We start from the raw sequence: 15,117 nt of genomic DNA on the forward strand, positions 1-15,117 counted from the left end.
CTTCTGCATCCATTTGCATTCATTATGTAACTGATTTCTATGCAATCACACAAAATATTGCAAATCATATATTCTGCGATTTAATATAGATTTGGCTTTAGCAGATATGCCTCTCTACCAATGAACTGTTCAATCAAGGTTTTATTGTAACTTCAATGTGATGGGAGACAGTGCCCATATTTACCCACTTTTCTCTCAGTGAGTGCATCCCATTTACCCCAGTCATTGTCTCTGAACTCTAAGTGCACAGCTATATATCAGGCAAAGGAACTGAAATGTGTATTCATTAGACCTGCAGCTGATTGTCTCTATTTCCATGAGACAATGCTTCTGTGAAACCTTCTCAACTTCTTAATTGTATAGAGAGTATCCATATTATTGAGGGAGGCACGCACCGCTGGAGGTGGTTGACAGGATAAAAAGGCCTCATCTCCATGCTGTCTGCTCTTTTTTAGTTTTGGTTTTAATTTGGGTAGTTTAATATTTTGATATGTTTTAATTATTTTTCTATTTGTTTTATAACCTGTAAGTGACCCAAAATGATCTTATGGGGGTGACATAAAAATAAAGGAATGAATAAATAAATAAATCCCATTTTTTTTTTATTTGTGGCGGGACAAGAGGAGAAGATGCATGTGACACATGGTGATGGGGTAATCACTCTGTCTGCTTGCATGGTCAGGGAAGGAAGGGAGGGAGGGAGGGACCTTTCCCAAGTTTGAATCCTGAAGTTTACCTTGACAAGTTGGCATTATTTTGCCAACTTGTCAAGGTAAGGTTATCACATGAGCTGCAAAAACTGGAAGAAGTTAACCATTCTTTCTATCTTGTATCTCAGAATAACTATAGCTATCCACAGAGTTCCAAAAAGAGTTATTATAAACCATGTCACCATTGAGGGTTCTTGGAGAAAAAGGGCTCTAACAGAAAATTTAGTGTCCCTCATAGTTTTGTGGTTGATTTGTTTCTATGCTTGCCAGAACTTGTTCTAGCTGTTAAGGAGCTTCAGTGAGCCATTAAAAAAAAAAAAAAACCTCACCTTGTTCTCTGGAGATTTCTGGCTTGTACCAGTATTTCGAAGTATCCTGGACAAACTTTACATTTGCTCTTGTTTCAGGACTGCTGTCTAAGAAACAGGAAAAGAGAAACAAGGCGGAACTGAACACATTTGTGCAATAGAAATTTTGTGGATAGGATTTGTACCACATGCTCAACCTGCTTAATGAACTAGTCTATTTCTGGGTTTGCAAAAGATACTCAAAAGTACATTAACCAAACTCACTGAGTTCATACAATTTACACAATGACAAAAAAGGGAAATCACTGCAGATAACCAGGCTTTGCAAACTCTATGAATGGAACTACTAGGCCTCTAACTGAACCTATTAAAAGCTGTCCTTTGAATCCAGCTACCATGCACTCCTCCACCCCCAGTTTTAATCGAAGTCGATTAATTTGAGATAAATGATTTTATGAAGCTATGATTATTATTGCTAAGACTGATAATCAATAACCTCTCCTGTGTTTATTAAGGAAAAGAATAATAGTGATGCCAAAAATAGTCTTGCCAAAAACAATTAGAAATGTCAAATTCATTATTCAGTGTTAAAAACCACATCATACAATTACTTTTATAAACAGGCCATATAATGTAATGTAAGATTAAAATTGGAAAGAGATGGCTGAATGGAATAAGAGGCCTGGAAATTTTATAAAACAGAGCAATGTTATAAAATTTGAGAGATAGTTAAAAATTCTTTTTCTTGCCCTTCTGTAGAAGGGAAGTTAATGAAACACTGATAAGTAAACTCATACCAGCAACCCATTGCTGCAGATCAGCTGTGGATCTATTCTTCCAAAGTTCCAAGAACACTTGGAACAAACAAAAAATCCATAACATCTATTCTTGATACTTGATATTTAGCAAAACTATTCCTCTCTCATTGCAAAGCGCATACAAAACTATGGTTATATTAAGAAAATTCTTAATGGTAAACATCTTTCATCCAAATAGAAAGAAAGATAAGAAAGCAACTCAAGGGTTCTCAAACTGTGGTATGGGAGCTTTTGATGGTGTTGAGAAACTTAGATATTTAAATAATGTGTTAAGGCTTGTGTAAAAAACTGGAGTTACTGTGCAAACTTGCTTGAGGTTCTGCTTTTAGTTTATCTAAAGTAGGTAGTTGCAGTCTTCTGATAAATTTAGTTTTATATACTTGTTTAGTTTCATATCCCACAAGTTGATTTCCTTAAAGATACCACAAAGTTGGAGAACTTTGCTACCTTTGCTCTACAAGTAGTCCTTGATTTATAATCATTTGTTTAGTGAGCGTTTAAAATTACGACGTCACTGAAAAAAGTGACTTATGACCATTTTCATGCTTAAAACCATTGCAGCATCCCTATGGTCATGTCAACAAAGCTCAGACCTGGCTCATATATATGATGGGTTGCAGTATCCCGAGGTCATGTTTTGTGACCTGACAAGTAAAGGGAAGTGAGATTCACTTTAACAACTGTATTGCCAATTAAACAACTGCAGTGATTCCCTTGACAACTGTGGCAAGAAAAGTCGTAAAATGGAGCAAAACAATTGATTCGCTTAGCAACAGAAGTGTTGGGCTCAGTTGTGGTCGCAAGTCGAGAACTATCTGCATGCTTAACTCTCAAGCGAGAAAGAACATGAAAAAAGCTTTACCTGGCATTGAAAATTTGGAAAAATCTGGCAGAGTATGATGAAAGGCCATACTGCTCCCACTGCTGGGACTGGACATGCCACTGGAAATGGGTGATGAAGTCTTGCCATTCACTGTAGCATAGTTGGGCAGGCTGTTTGATCGATCCCCCGATGACATCCTTTTTTTCTCGGGGAGCAGTGGTTGGGGTGGGGTGGGGCTGCCCTGTCTATATACTGCCGAGTCAGGGGAAGAGGAATGTGGGCTAATTCCATGATAGTATGCGGGGGAGACAGGAAATAATGGGGTAGAGGGAGCCTGATAACCTGAAGCACTGCTCTGGCGAGACAGGGTTTGTTGCTTTTCCTCTGGAGTTGAGTACCCACATACCAGGTGTCGGTCCAGACTGGGACTCCCGGAAATCATGGCTGTGCTACCCCCGGCTAAGGGCTGGTGACGAGCATGGCTTGGACTCCCAGGTGATGAAACAACAGTGCTATGGGAACCCATTAAGTGCCTGTTCATGCTTGGGCTTCCTGGAATGACCACCATATTTGTGCTAACAGTTCTTCGCCCAAATCCTGGGCTGGGGGGAGTATTGGTAGCTACTGTTCTATGAAGGGCGTGTGGGCTTCCAGGCATGACTTGGACCCCAGATGCCATGATCTGGGCTTGAGGAGTTGGATGGTTATCTTGTTGAGCGCTGGTTCGGATTTCAGGGAAGTCGGCATTGATAGAGACCGGCAGGCCCTGAGTTGATGTAGATGTATTTTGGTAACTGCTGTGTGCTGAAGGACCCTGAGAAAGATTAGTGGATTGGAAGCTGGACTCGGCAGATGGCTGGAAGGAAATGGCTATGCTGGCACTGTTTTCTGATGGGAAACTACCAATAGATATCCTGGAGGAAACAAAGAAACATAGTACTTTATCAAAGGATTCATTCATAGCCTGGAATTGCATTTTAAGTTGCAAGAAGTTTGGAGCATAAACATAGTGATCCATGAATTCCTCACAAAATCACGGGCTAAAATGCTGTGGCTCTTGGAATATGTGCAGTCCTCAGTTTCACTTCCTAAGCTTTTAACATTTTTCTTTGATTTAGAACAGGGGGTCTCCAAACTAGGCAACTTTGAGACTTATGGACTTCAACTCCCAGAATTCCTCTACCAGCCAGCTGAGTTGAAGTCCACAAATCTTAAAGTTGCCAAGTTTGTAGAGCCCTGATTTGGAATTCAGATATGAAACTTGTGTTGTTTCCTTGATTTCCCTCTGGGAAAGGTGAAAGTGGGTGAATGAGAGGGAGCTAAAGGAATGGAGGAAAAAGAAACTTCTTTCTCCGTGCTGGTACCACCCACTGCTCTAATGTGGTTCCCAAATGTTTTCTCCTGTGGGAATTCCCACTTTAAGTCATAGTGATTTAAAATCATGCTCGCACTTCTATCCTTGATATTCATTCAGGTAAGTGACCATAGTTATTTGTTTTCAGGGGGATAGTTTCAATTGTGTTCCTCTTTCTGAAACAATATTTAAATAAAGTTATAGAGCAATTGCCTATGAGGCAGTCATTTTACTTCATCTTGTAATTTCACTGTTTATAAGCCATTATGAAACACACACAATCTAAAATGCAAACATTTCAGAGAGGAAAGGATTTCACAATACACTTGTGCATATGGAGAAATGTGAACCGTGGATATCCTCATGTGGCCAAAGCATGCCAGTACTTATAGATTTATAAACAGTTTGGTAAAATCATACTTTGACACATGGAATCTTTTCCAGTAGGGAAAATGCTTCATAATATTTTTTAGGAAAAAAGAAATAATGAGCTAGTTGAATTTGGGCACACTGTCCTGATCGCTAAGCATATATTACAAGAAGGAGCAAGTTAACATTCAGTTATTGAAGAAGCTCTGATGAGGTTCTTACTCTATGAAACATTTATCCTGATCATAATTGGACACAATTTTGCATTTCCTATTTTGGGAAAACAAGTTCTTTTTACTTTTGTATATATTATATATTTTGTATATATTATCTTTTGTGTGTGTGTGCATGTGTATGCACAAATACCGTTCTTCCTCTTGAATCATGAGTGGATCATGAACATAAGCAAAGAAAAGGGAAAGAATATCTCTTTCCCATATTCTTTCCTCTGACATTAAAGCAAACTTTTCTCTCTCGTTTGTCTTATTCCAGTGCTATAATAATCAAAACCAAGGATAAATTGTTCTTTCAGTCCTTCATTCCACGGATCTTGGTCAGTGGTGTAGTGGTTAGAGTGCAGTACTACAGGCTACTTCTGCTGACTGCCAGCTGACTGCAATTTGGCAGTTCAAATCTTACCAGGCTCAAGATTGACTCAGCCTTCCATTCTCCCGAGGTGGGTAAAATGAGGATCCAATTTGTTAGGGGCAATGACTCTGTAAACCACTTAGAGAGGGCTGTGAAGCATTGTAAAGTGGTATATAAGTCTAAGTGCTATTGCTATTACTATTGCTATTGCTATCTGACAGCCATGTCTCTCCTGCAACTTACCCATCCATGCTATGTATGGGGCTGCTGGCAGAGGCTGGGCTAGGCAAGGTGAAGGAGTTATTGAGGGACTCATTCCTTCCAGATGTCTCAGTGCTGTAGGTCTCTAAAGCCAAAGATGGCTGGAACTTCCCAGCAAGGCTGATTCCACTCCCACTGCTATTGCCTGTTGCTGCTGCTGTACGAGCCACAGATTCCACATAGCTCCGGGGCTCTAAATTTACATGCGGGGAGAAAACAAATAAAGAGAAGAATGAGGCCAGAGTTGCTCAAAACCGTAAACCATTTTTAACCACTAATAATCATGATTCCTTTGGACAGCTAATTTTAACAACAACAACAACAGTAGTAGTAGTAGTAATAGTAGTAGTAGTAGTAGTAATGATTCAAATTATCCAAAATTCAAATTGTGCAAAGTAGCAGAAGAAGCAGTGGATCATATAGTCAGTTCATACAAGATCACACAAACTGATTACAAACAATGACATAATACGGTCACCAACATGAATCATTGGAACAGTTGTAAAAGTTACCATGTGCAAGTAATGAAAAATTGGTGGAAACATAAATTTGAAAAAGTAGTTTAAATGAGCACATATTGTGGAATTTCTGAATATAAACGAATATAGTCTTTGTTCATAATTATGTTTGAAAAGAAGAAAGTGTGGATAACTGATGTGGCAATACCAGGAGAGAGTAGAATAGAAAGCAAAGAATTGAATAAACTCACAAGGAATCAAGATTTAAGCATCAAAATTGAAACTTTATGGTATAAAAAGGAAACAGCAACCAATCACATGATTTCTTTAAATCGCATAATTTAAAGAAACAGGTACAGCATTGTTACATGATTTATATATTGCCAACACAACTGTTAAATTATATTCCTAACAGTGAACAATAGCAACAATGAAATCACACCATCACTTTCTTTCTTAAACAAACATGGATTAGCTATGTCGAAAATTACATTATCATTTGTTTCTAATTTATTCCATCCCAAGTGTTCTATAAACCTTAACTGTGTCTTTCTCCCAAAACCTAAATGATCTATGGTTAGCCTCATATCCTACAAAAAATAACTGTCGAGCTCTATGTTGCTCTTTCAGTCTCACTTGTGATGGTATATGCACCCATGCTGGGGCTCCGAATGTATGTAGGTAACTCAAATCTGGTTTTCTGCCATGCCACCTAGTGAATGGCAATTCACTGGTTGTTGTATTCACCACATTATTTAAAACATGGTTACTACACATCATAGCTTCACTTCACAGTGTTTCCGGAAAACCTGAATAAGCTATCATAGTTCAAGCCATGGCCTGTAATGTTTGCCCCCTTCATTCTACAAACGAGTTATGTTGTGGCCTATAAGGAGAAGAACGTTTGTGCTCGATTCCAGCTGTTTTTAACATTGTTTGGAATTTATAATTGGTAAACTCCGTCCCATTATCAGTAACTACAGTAGTAACCTTTGCTTTCATCTTTCTTTCCGCAAACCTCAGCCAATTAAAAAAATTCTGAAACGTTTCTGTTTTGTTTTTCATTAAGTAACAGAAACCGTATCGTGAATCCATGATACTCAAAACATAACAGGAACCTCCCAAACTGGGTTTCTTAGGTCCTATTATATCAGCAAAAACAACCTCCAGAGGTTCCTTTGTCTTAAAACCATTCAGTCTGTTTGCTGGAGTAACTCTGCTTTTCTCCTGATTGCAAACATTGCAGTTTAAATATTTTCCGCATGGTTTTATTTTTACTCCCTCTGCCAACTTAACAGTTTGTTGCAGCAACTTGAAATTAATGTGCCCCATGCATCTATGAAGTAAATGTATGCATGCATCATGGGGTTTAACATTATGATAAGCTGTGTTAGCCATCTGGCCATGCGGTACAACATACAAACCGTTTTTTTAAAGTAGCAGTAACCCTGTTAACCTCCTTTTCAATAATACAGATATCTCCCTTAAAGGTTACCACATAGCCAATGTTAACCAGAGCCCTAACCGATAGTAAGTTGAATTTCAGGTTAGGTACATATAACATTGATAACTGCTCATTTAGGAATGAACAATATTCGTTACCTTCACCAGACGCCCTTCCATCCATTTGCCAAAAATACATGTTCCTTGCTCGTGGTCATTTTTACAAATGTTTTACTATCTCTAGCAATGCACTGTGATGCTCCACTATCAACAACCCACAAATCATGGTTTACAGGTGCATTGCTAGACATAGCCAAAGTAGACATAGCTAAGTTGACATTAGCATTTTTTCTAGGTCTTCCAGCATCCTGTTGTTTTGCCTTTTTACAGAACCTAGCTATATGTCCCTTAGCCCCACAAGAAAAACATTTTCAAACAGTATAGGCAGTAGAAGGTGACTTCTCATGTTGTGGTGGTTTCTCTCTCAGTTGTTCTCTTTCCATCCTTCTTCTTGACTCTTCCAACAGTTGTGCAGTTATGCCAGTCAATGTTAGTTCATTTTGGGTTAGGACTTCAAGAGAAGATACAAAAACATCTTAACTCTCATCCAGTGAGGAGAGTATGATATAAACTTGATGTAGCTCAGAAAAAAATAGTTCTTTTTCATGTAGCTCCTGGAAAACCCCTTTCATAAAGTTTAAATGAGCTAACATATCTCCACCTTTCAGAAGACGTGCCCTAAACAGTTTGCGTGTGAGATGTATGTGTGCACCTACAGTGTCACGTACATAAATCAAATTCTCCCAACATCTTGCAGTAGAATTTTCTCCACAAATATGTACTAATTGTTGATCATTCAGTGTTAGACCAATTATACACAACGCCCGTTCGTTGCATCGCTGAAAATCTGCTTGGCATCATCATAGTTATCTGGATTCCAAGCAGTTACATCCGGTGGATTTTGTACAGCATCCCATACACCTTCCCTAAGCAGGAGTAGATTGCACTTCATAGACCAGGAAACATAGTTTGTTCCATCTAACCAGGTTATTATCGATAGGCTTGATGATGGGTCGCTCACCATCTTCTCCAAAATAGTAACAATCACTAACGAAGCATTGTCTGTATGTGTTATTGCGTATCAACACCAACTCTCCTTTGGCTATGTCTGGTATAACCTGGGCCCATAACCAGTGTTAGATAAGCTCCCCGTTGGGACAGCGAGTGCATTCAGAGAAGCATTGTGAGAGTAGTGTTGGAGAACACACAAACCAGCATACAGAGACACTGTAGTTTAAATAGGCTTTTACTTTTGTGGAAATAGAGGTATCAGAGTCCATCAAACAGTCCAAGTCATACACGGTTAAGACAGTCAGTCATCAACATCTTTCAGTTAAGGGATAATCCAAATAACATAGTCCATATGTCAGGTCTGCAGCGGTTCCTTTAAGAATCTTTGGCCTGCCACACTCTTATTAAGGGGGGGATTTAGCAAAGGGTAGAATGTGTTGTTTTCAAAATAAGAAATTCCTTCCTCAAGGTCATCTTTTGTCTCCCAAACCTTTACACCTGGACGGAAGCAGTTAGGCGTAGATGCCAGCATGGAAGAAGAAGATTGGACCATGTGATGGACTGTGGGTGTGGGGGCAAGATCATGAACTTTTAACTGGGTGGGATTCTGATGTAACTTCCAGAGTCGGAATCCCATAGCACTATGCCAACATGCCTGCTTTATTAAATTGGAACTTTAAGCATAGTTTTGGCTTCGACTCTGATTTAATTTTACATGGTATTTGGAATGCTAACATCATTCCGAATCCCCTCTAAGATAAATTATCAGCATACCAATCTGGGAAGCTGTCAGGGGTACTGAATCCCAGTTCTGACCCAACCCTGGGCAGTACGAAAATTCAGTGAAGATGGAGAAAGCTAATTTTGACCTCTCAATTAAGAGCTGAGACTCAAGAGGTGCCTCTTAAGGAATTGATAGAAGCTGCAGAGATTAGGGAATTGTGGGCCCGGCGAAAGGAATTCCAGGAGGAGACATCAAGATTTATGACTTCTAAGGAATGCCTGCTAGAAGAAGAAGGGGTTGCCAGGGAACCTTCGACAGACGACTAGTTGATTACCAGAAGAACTGATGAATGGAGAACTCAGCCACCCTCACGCAGTCCTTCTCTAATGGGCCTCCCAGACCATTTCCTATGGCTAAACGTGAGTGAAATAAAACCCCTCTCCTCTAAAGAGACCCCTCAGTGGAACCTGGCACCCCCCACATTCTCCTTTCCTCATAGGGAAATCTCTGCCAAGTGAAGCGGAGACATGGCCTCCTTCCATACAGTAGCTAATGAACCAACTCACACCTTTGCGGCTGAATTGATGCCTAGAGCAGTCACATCAGCACCACTCCCTCCTACTGGAGTGCAACCAGACCCCCCCTCCAATTAGGGGAGGTCAATCCAGCCGGCAGAAAGAGGCCTGGAATACATGCACCTCCCCACAGCTGCAAAGGGGTGACTCCGAACCCATGAATCAAGCAAACCAAGGGTGGGCATTCATCCCGGGTCATGGATGGGCTCAATGTCAATGGACGCCTACCCTCTTCCAGCAGATGGCGCCTTCCCAGATAACTGCTACTGGGCAAACCCAGAAAATGGGACCGCCACCAGGTCCAGCCCCCCCCAGCAATGCCTCCCCAGGCTTTTGCCCAACCGATGGGTGTGGGTCAACGGAGGGGCTTACCACCCCTGGCAGCAAACCAACCAGCTGCCCCTGTTCAACCACCAGCGGCCCCTCCTCCCACACCCCCACGGTTCCGTGCAACATTTGATGGGTCCCCAGATAAGCTGGCTTGTTTCCTGAATCGAGTATGGGCGTACATTGATCAAGTGGAACCTCAATACCCATCTGATCGAGAATTGATCCAAGAGATAGCAGAGGGGATGAATGAAAAGGAGGCTGCGCAGTGGATAGCAGAGCTCCACGAAGAAGCAGCTCCTGAGCTGGATGATATAAATGGGTTCATCCAACTGATGCGCGCCAGGTTTAGCGATGTGGCCCAAAATGTGGATGCTGAAGACCAGAATTGTATTCACATATTATTTTACGTTTTGTCTTGCACCCCCTTCCCATGAGTTGTAAGCCGCCCTGAGTCCCCTCAGGGGAAAGGGCGGCCTATAAGTGACAATAAAATAAATAAATAAATAAATAAATAAATTGCGACAGGCTGGTCGTCCTGTGAAGGAATTAGATTGGGAGTTCCAGAGAATAGCTGGGAGATTACGCTATTGGCCAGAAAGACTCTTGGTCTACACATTCAAAAAAAGCTTAGATCCCAAACTTAAAGAAGCTTGTGCCGTAAGGGGGATCCCGGAATGTCTCCAAGATTGGTATACCACTGCAATCATACTAGACCATGAGATTAATACCTATTGAAAGCCTGGTACCGGAACGCCTGCCAAAAAGCCTTTGGGCCAACGTACACAGAGGCAGCGAGCTGAGAGGCCTCTACCAACCTCCCGTGGGGCCTTCATAAAGTGCTACAGATGTGGTCAGATGGGTCACAGAGCAAGAGAATGCCTGGCTCCAGCTCCTGTTCCACAACAGTGCCAGCCACCTGCCAGCGCAATGAAGAAAAAACCAAAAAAGCCACCCCAAAAGAGCCGTTTACTACAGCAGCCAATGGAGGCAGAGAACCCTGCTATTGAAGAAGCCCCTGGGGCCTCAGAGGAGGAGGATGAAAATGCCGAAGACGACCCAATGGTGAGTGCACCTATTCCCTCCTTTACCATAAAATCCCAACTCCAAGTGCCCAGAACAGAGGTAGAAGGGGAAGTTGGGGCAATCATAGACACCGGCTGCACCAGATGCTTAGTCAGCATGTCAATAGTGGAGCAGCTAGGTATACACACAAGACCCCTAACCCACCCTATTTGGTTCGAGCAAGTAGCTGGAACCCTAATTGGGGGCGCCAGGGCCACAAAGATCACTGAATTAATGAAGTTGAAGATAGGCCGACACTATGAGTTCATCAGATTCATTGCATCCCCCAAAATGCAGGAGTCAATTATCTTGGGACTTTCATGGTTGGACAAGTGGGCACCTACTATCAAGTGGGAGGACGGTGTTAGAAAATTGATCATTGATTTTGGGCCGTTACCATCTGTGGAGCCTAAAGGCCACCCAGGAACAATTAGAACCAACAGCCCAAACCATCCAGAACCTGAAGCCCCCGCAGCAGACACCAAACCTCCAGGGATCCAACGAGTGCCAAAGGTCTACTGGGACTTGGCGGGTCTGTTCAGTGAGGAAGACGGAGACTACCTTCCACCTCGCCACCCCACAGACTGTGCGATAGACTTCAAACCAGGGGTAGCCTTACCAAAACCAAAAATGTACTCTATGACTCCTAAGGAGATGACTGAATTGAGGAAGTACATCGACACCAATTTAAAAAGGGGTTTTATTGAACCAGCCAGGTCGAAGGTAGCGGCCCCAGTGCTCTTCAGAGAAAAGAAAGATGGCGGAGTTCACCTCTTTGTAGATTTATTTATTTATTTGTTAAATTTATAGGCCGCCCAATCCCAGAGGACTCTGAGAGATCTGTGAGCTTTGAATGCAGTGTGCGAAAAGAACACCTATCCCCTCCCCCTCATGAAGGATATGTTGAACCACTTGGCTAAAGGCAAAATCTTCACGAAGCTGGACTTGAGAGAGGCATATTACCGCATATGAATCCGGAAAGGGGATGAATGGAAACCTGCATTTAACACTCCCCCGGGAAGCTTCCAGTACAAAGTCATGACTTTTGGACTACAAGGAGCACCCAGAGTCTTCATGCAGTACATAAATGACCACCTGTACCATGGAGTACTGATTTATTTGGATGACATCTTGATTTTCTCTGAGACCCTAGAAGAACATGTAAAACTGGTGCGTCAAGTTCTGAAAAAACTTCTAGATGCCAAGCTGTATGCCAAGTTGTCAAAGTGTGAATTCCACAAGACCTTGCTAGATTACCTGGGGTATCGGATCTCCAACGAAGGAGTAGAAATGGATCCAGGAAAAGTAAAAGTGGTGTTGGATTGGAAACCTCCCAGTACTCACAAACAACTACAAAGCTTTCTTGGATTTGCGAATTTTTATAGGCAGTTCATCCCAACTTTCGCTGAAATTGCTCTACCATTAACTGAGTTGCTAAAGACGGGTCCTTTCCCAACAAAGCCAAAAGCTAACCAACCACTAAGGTGGATGATGGACTGTCAAAAAGCTTTTGAGAAATTAAAACGGCTCTTTGCCCAAGAGCCCATCTTGCAACATCCCGACCCAGAACGACGTTTTATAATCTGGATGCCAGTGATGTAGCAATAGCCACAGTGCTACTACAAAAAAGCAAAGAAGGCTACCTCTTGCCTTGCGCTTATATCTTCAAGAAACTCACCCCTACTGAAAGAAGGTGGCCCATTTGGAAGAAAGAGGCATTCGCAATCAGGTGGAGCATGCTCACCTGGAGACATCTCCTAGAAGGGGGGGACATACCATTCGAGGTCTGGACTGATTATAAAAACCTCAAAGCACTTTTAGCTCATCGGAGGTTATCCCCTAAGCAAGTTCGCTGGGCACAATACTTTCAAAGGTTCAAATTCGAAATTAAACACATCCCAGCAGGAAAGAACTTGTTAGCAGATGCTCTGTCGAGAAAACCGCAATATGACAGTAAGAAGGAAGAAGTCGTCCACCCCATCATATCTCCCTCTCACCAAAAAGCAGCTCTAGTCACCGCTTGGATCCAAGATAAGTTGACGACCGAGCTGAAGGCAGCTCTCCAGACAGACCTGTGGTTCAACAACAACAAGGACATCCTAAAGGTGAGCGAGGGCTTAGCCTGGAAAGTGTCCAAGCTATACGTTCCTGCAGAGATGAGGCTGCAAGTGCTACAGCAGAGCCATGATGCGAAACTAGGAGGCCATTTCGGATTCCTAAAAACACTCCACCTCACCAGACGTCAATTTTGGTGGCCAAAGATGAAATCAGAAGTGGAAGATTATGTCAAAAGCTGTGCTACTTGTGCCACAATGAAAACCCGGCCGGGAAAACCCCCTGGACTACTACAACGAGTGGCCAGCCCCAGCAGACTGTGGGAAGAGATCGCCATGGATTTCATTGTCGAGCTATCAAACAGCGGCGGTAATAGAGTAATCTGGACAGTTATTGATTTGTTTTTCAAGCAAGCGCATTTCATCGCTTGCTCGTGGTTGCCATCCGCAAAGAAATTTTCGAAAATGTTTGTGAAACACATTTATCGCTGCACGGGGTGCCAAAAAGGGTCATTTCAGATCGCGGAGTTCAGTTCACCGCTAAGTTCTGGAGAGAGTTCCTCAAATCAATTGGGTCCATGCAGGGGCTCAGCTCAGCATTTCATCCCAACACCAATGACGCAGCAGAGAGGGCCAATGCAATGGTGGAACAATACCTCCGGTGTTATGTGGACTATCAGCAAGACAACTCGTCAAACTTACTACCCTTCGCTGAAGTGGCATACAACAATGCGGTCCACAGCAGTACCGGTTTAACTCCGTTCCAGATTACCAGTGGCATGGAGTTCGTTCCCATGCCTGAGCTACCAAAAGAACCTTCCTCCTCCATGTCTCTGAATGAATGGATGAACACACTGAAGAAGGGATGGGAAAATATGAAGAAGGCTCTAACCGATGCGGCAGAAGCCTACAAGAAGCAAGCTGATAAACATTGTTTCCTCCAACCCCCCCCTTTAGGGTGGGGGACAAAGTTTTTTTATCTACAAAATACATAAGATTGAGGATGCCTAGTAAGAAACTGGGTCCAAAATTCCTAGGACCTTTCCCAATAAAAAAGATAATTAACCCAGTTATAGTTAGACTCAGCCTACCTAGAATTCTAGAGAAAATTTACCTAGTATTCCATTGTAGCTTTTTAAAACCTGTAAGGGGATCTAGCATAAGGCCATCTGCCCATGCTCCCCCTCCCCCTATAGTGGTAGAAGGGGAAACACATTATGAAGTGAAAAAAATCTTGGATTCCAGGATGTATAGAGCAGGGACGTGCAGTCACTAGAGGCAGGGGAGGCGGGGCCTCACCAGTCTCCTGAGGGAAAGGAAGAATTTAAAATAATTTTTTTTAAATAATTAAAGCCAGGGTAGTTGCTACCAGATTCAAAGTCACAGTGGCTTGGTGTCTGCTCTCAGTGTTAACTATGGGAGGAGGCCAGAGAACTCAGGGCCTCTTTTGCCTAAGGAATTGTTCGCCTTTTAAAAGTTAAGGAGGAGTTAACAAGCGAAAACTTTCATATGCAAAAGAGGCACTGATTCTCCCGCCTCCTGATCGGGGAGCAGCAAATCATGCCTTATGAGCACGCTTATGTTAGCACGCTTACGTTGGGCGGACAAGAGGAGAGTTGAGAGAGTTTCCACAGCTGGAAAAGGTGGATCAGACGGAGGGGGGGTGTTCAAATTTATTGTAATTTAATTTGTAATTTAATAAAAAATAATATTTTTTTATTGTGAGGTTTGTGTGTGTGTGTGTGTGTTTTTTTTCTTTCTTTACAGCGGTGGGGTTGGAGGAGGCAGGGGCGAGGCGGCGGAGCATGGAAGCGGCAGGGACGTTCTCGCCGCTGTGTTTCAACAGGCCAGGCGTCTTGCATTTATGTCCGCCATAAACGTGAGACACCTGGCCTGTTGGACACAGTGGTGGTGGTGGGAGGAATTGGCTGGGTGGGCTGGCTGGCTGGGGAGGGGAGACCCCTTTAAAGCCCAGCACCGAGCGGGGAGGAGAAGAGCGGTGAGTCCAGGCAGGGAGCAGGTCGGGCGGGCTGGCTGCAGGCTGGGGCAGCAGGATTGTGACTGTCCGTATGAGGAGGTGGGGGGCGGGGCAAGGTGGTGGAGCGCGACGGTGGCGAGAAGCATCTCAGATGGAGCCAGGACACCCGGAAGACAAGCCGGCACTTCGGC

At 42.9% G+C, this 15,117-nt stretch overlaps 1 protein-coding gene across 14 annotated transcripts in view; it reads right to left on the reverse strand.

Annotated features, from left to right (window-relative positions):
• The window catches only part of TNS1 (tensin 1), a 461,144-nt gene that overhangs the window by 25,313 nt on the left and 420,714 nt on the right, over positions 1-15,117 (reverse strand). For all 14 annotated transcript variants that reach the window (XM_087712547.1, XM_087712575.1, XM_087712556.1 and 11 more), the window contains 3 exons: positions 5,214-5,424; positions 2,699-3,573; positions 1,040-1,126 (listed from right to left, as the gene is read on the reverse strand). In XM_087712547.1, coding sequence (XP_087568673.1) covers positions 1,040-1,126; positions 2,699-3,573; positions 5,214-5,424 — 1,173 coding nt within the window. The remainder of the gene's footprint in view (positions 1-1,039; positions 1,127-2,698; positions 3,574-5,213; positions 5,425-15,117) is intronic.

This window comes from Thamnophis sirtalis, unplaced genomic scaffold (genome assembly GCF_051295495.1).
Source record: "Thamnophis sirtalis isolate CommonGarterSnake01/CBP01778 unplaced genomic scaffold, rThaSir2_p1.2 scaffold_1, whole genome shotgun sequence".
Classification (NCBI taxonomy): Eukaryota; Metazoa; Chordata; class Lepidosauria; order Squamata; family Natricidae; genus Thamnophis; species Thamnophis sirtalis.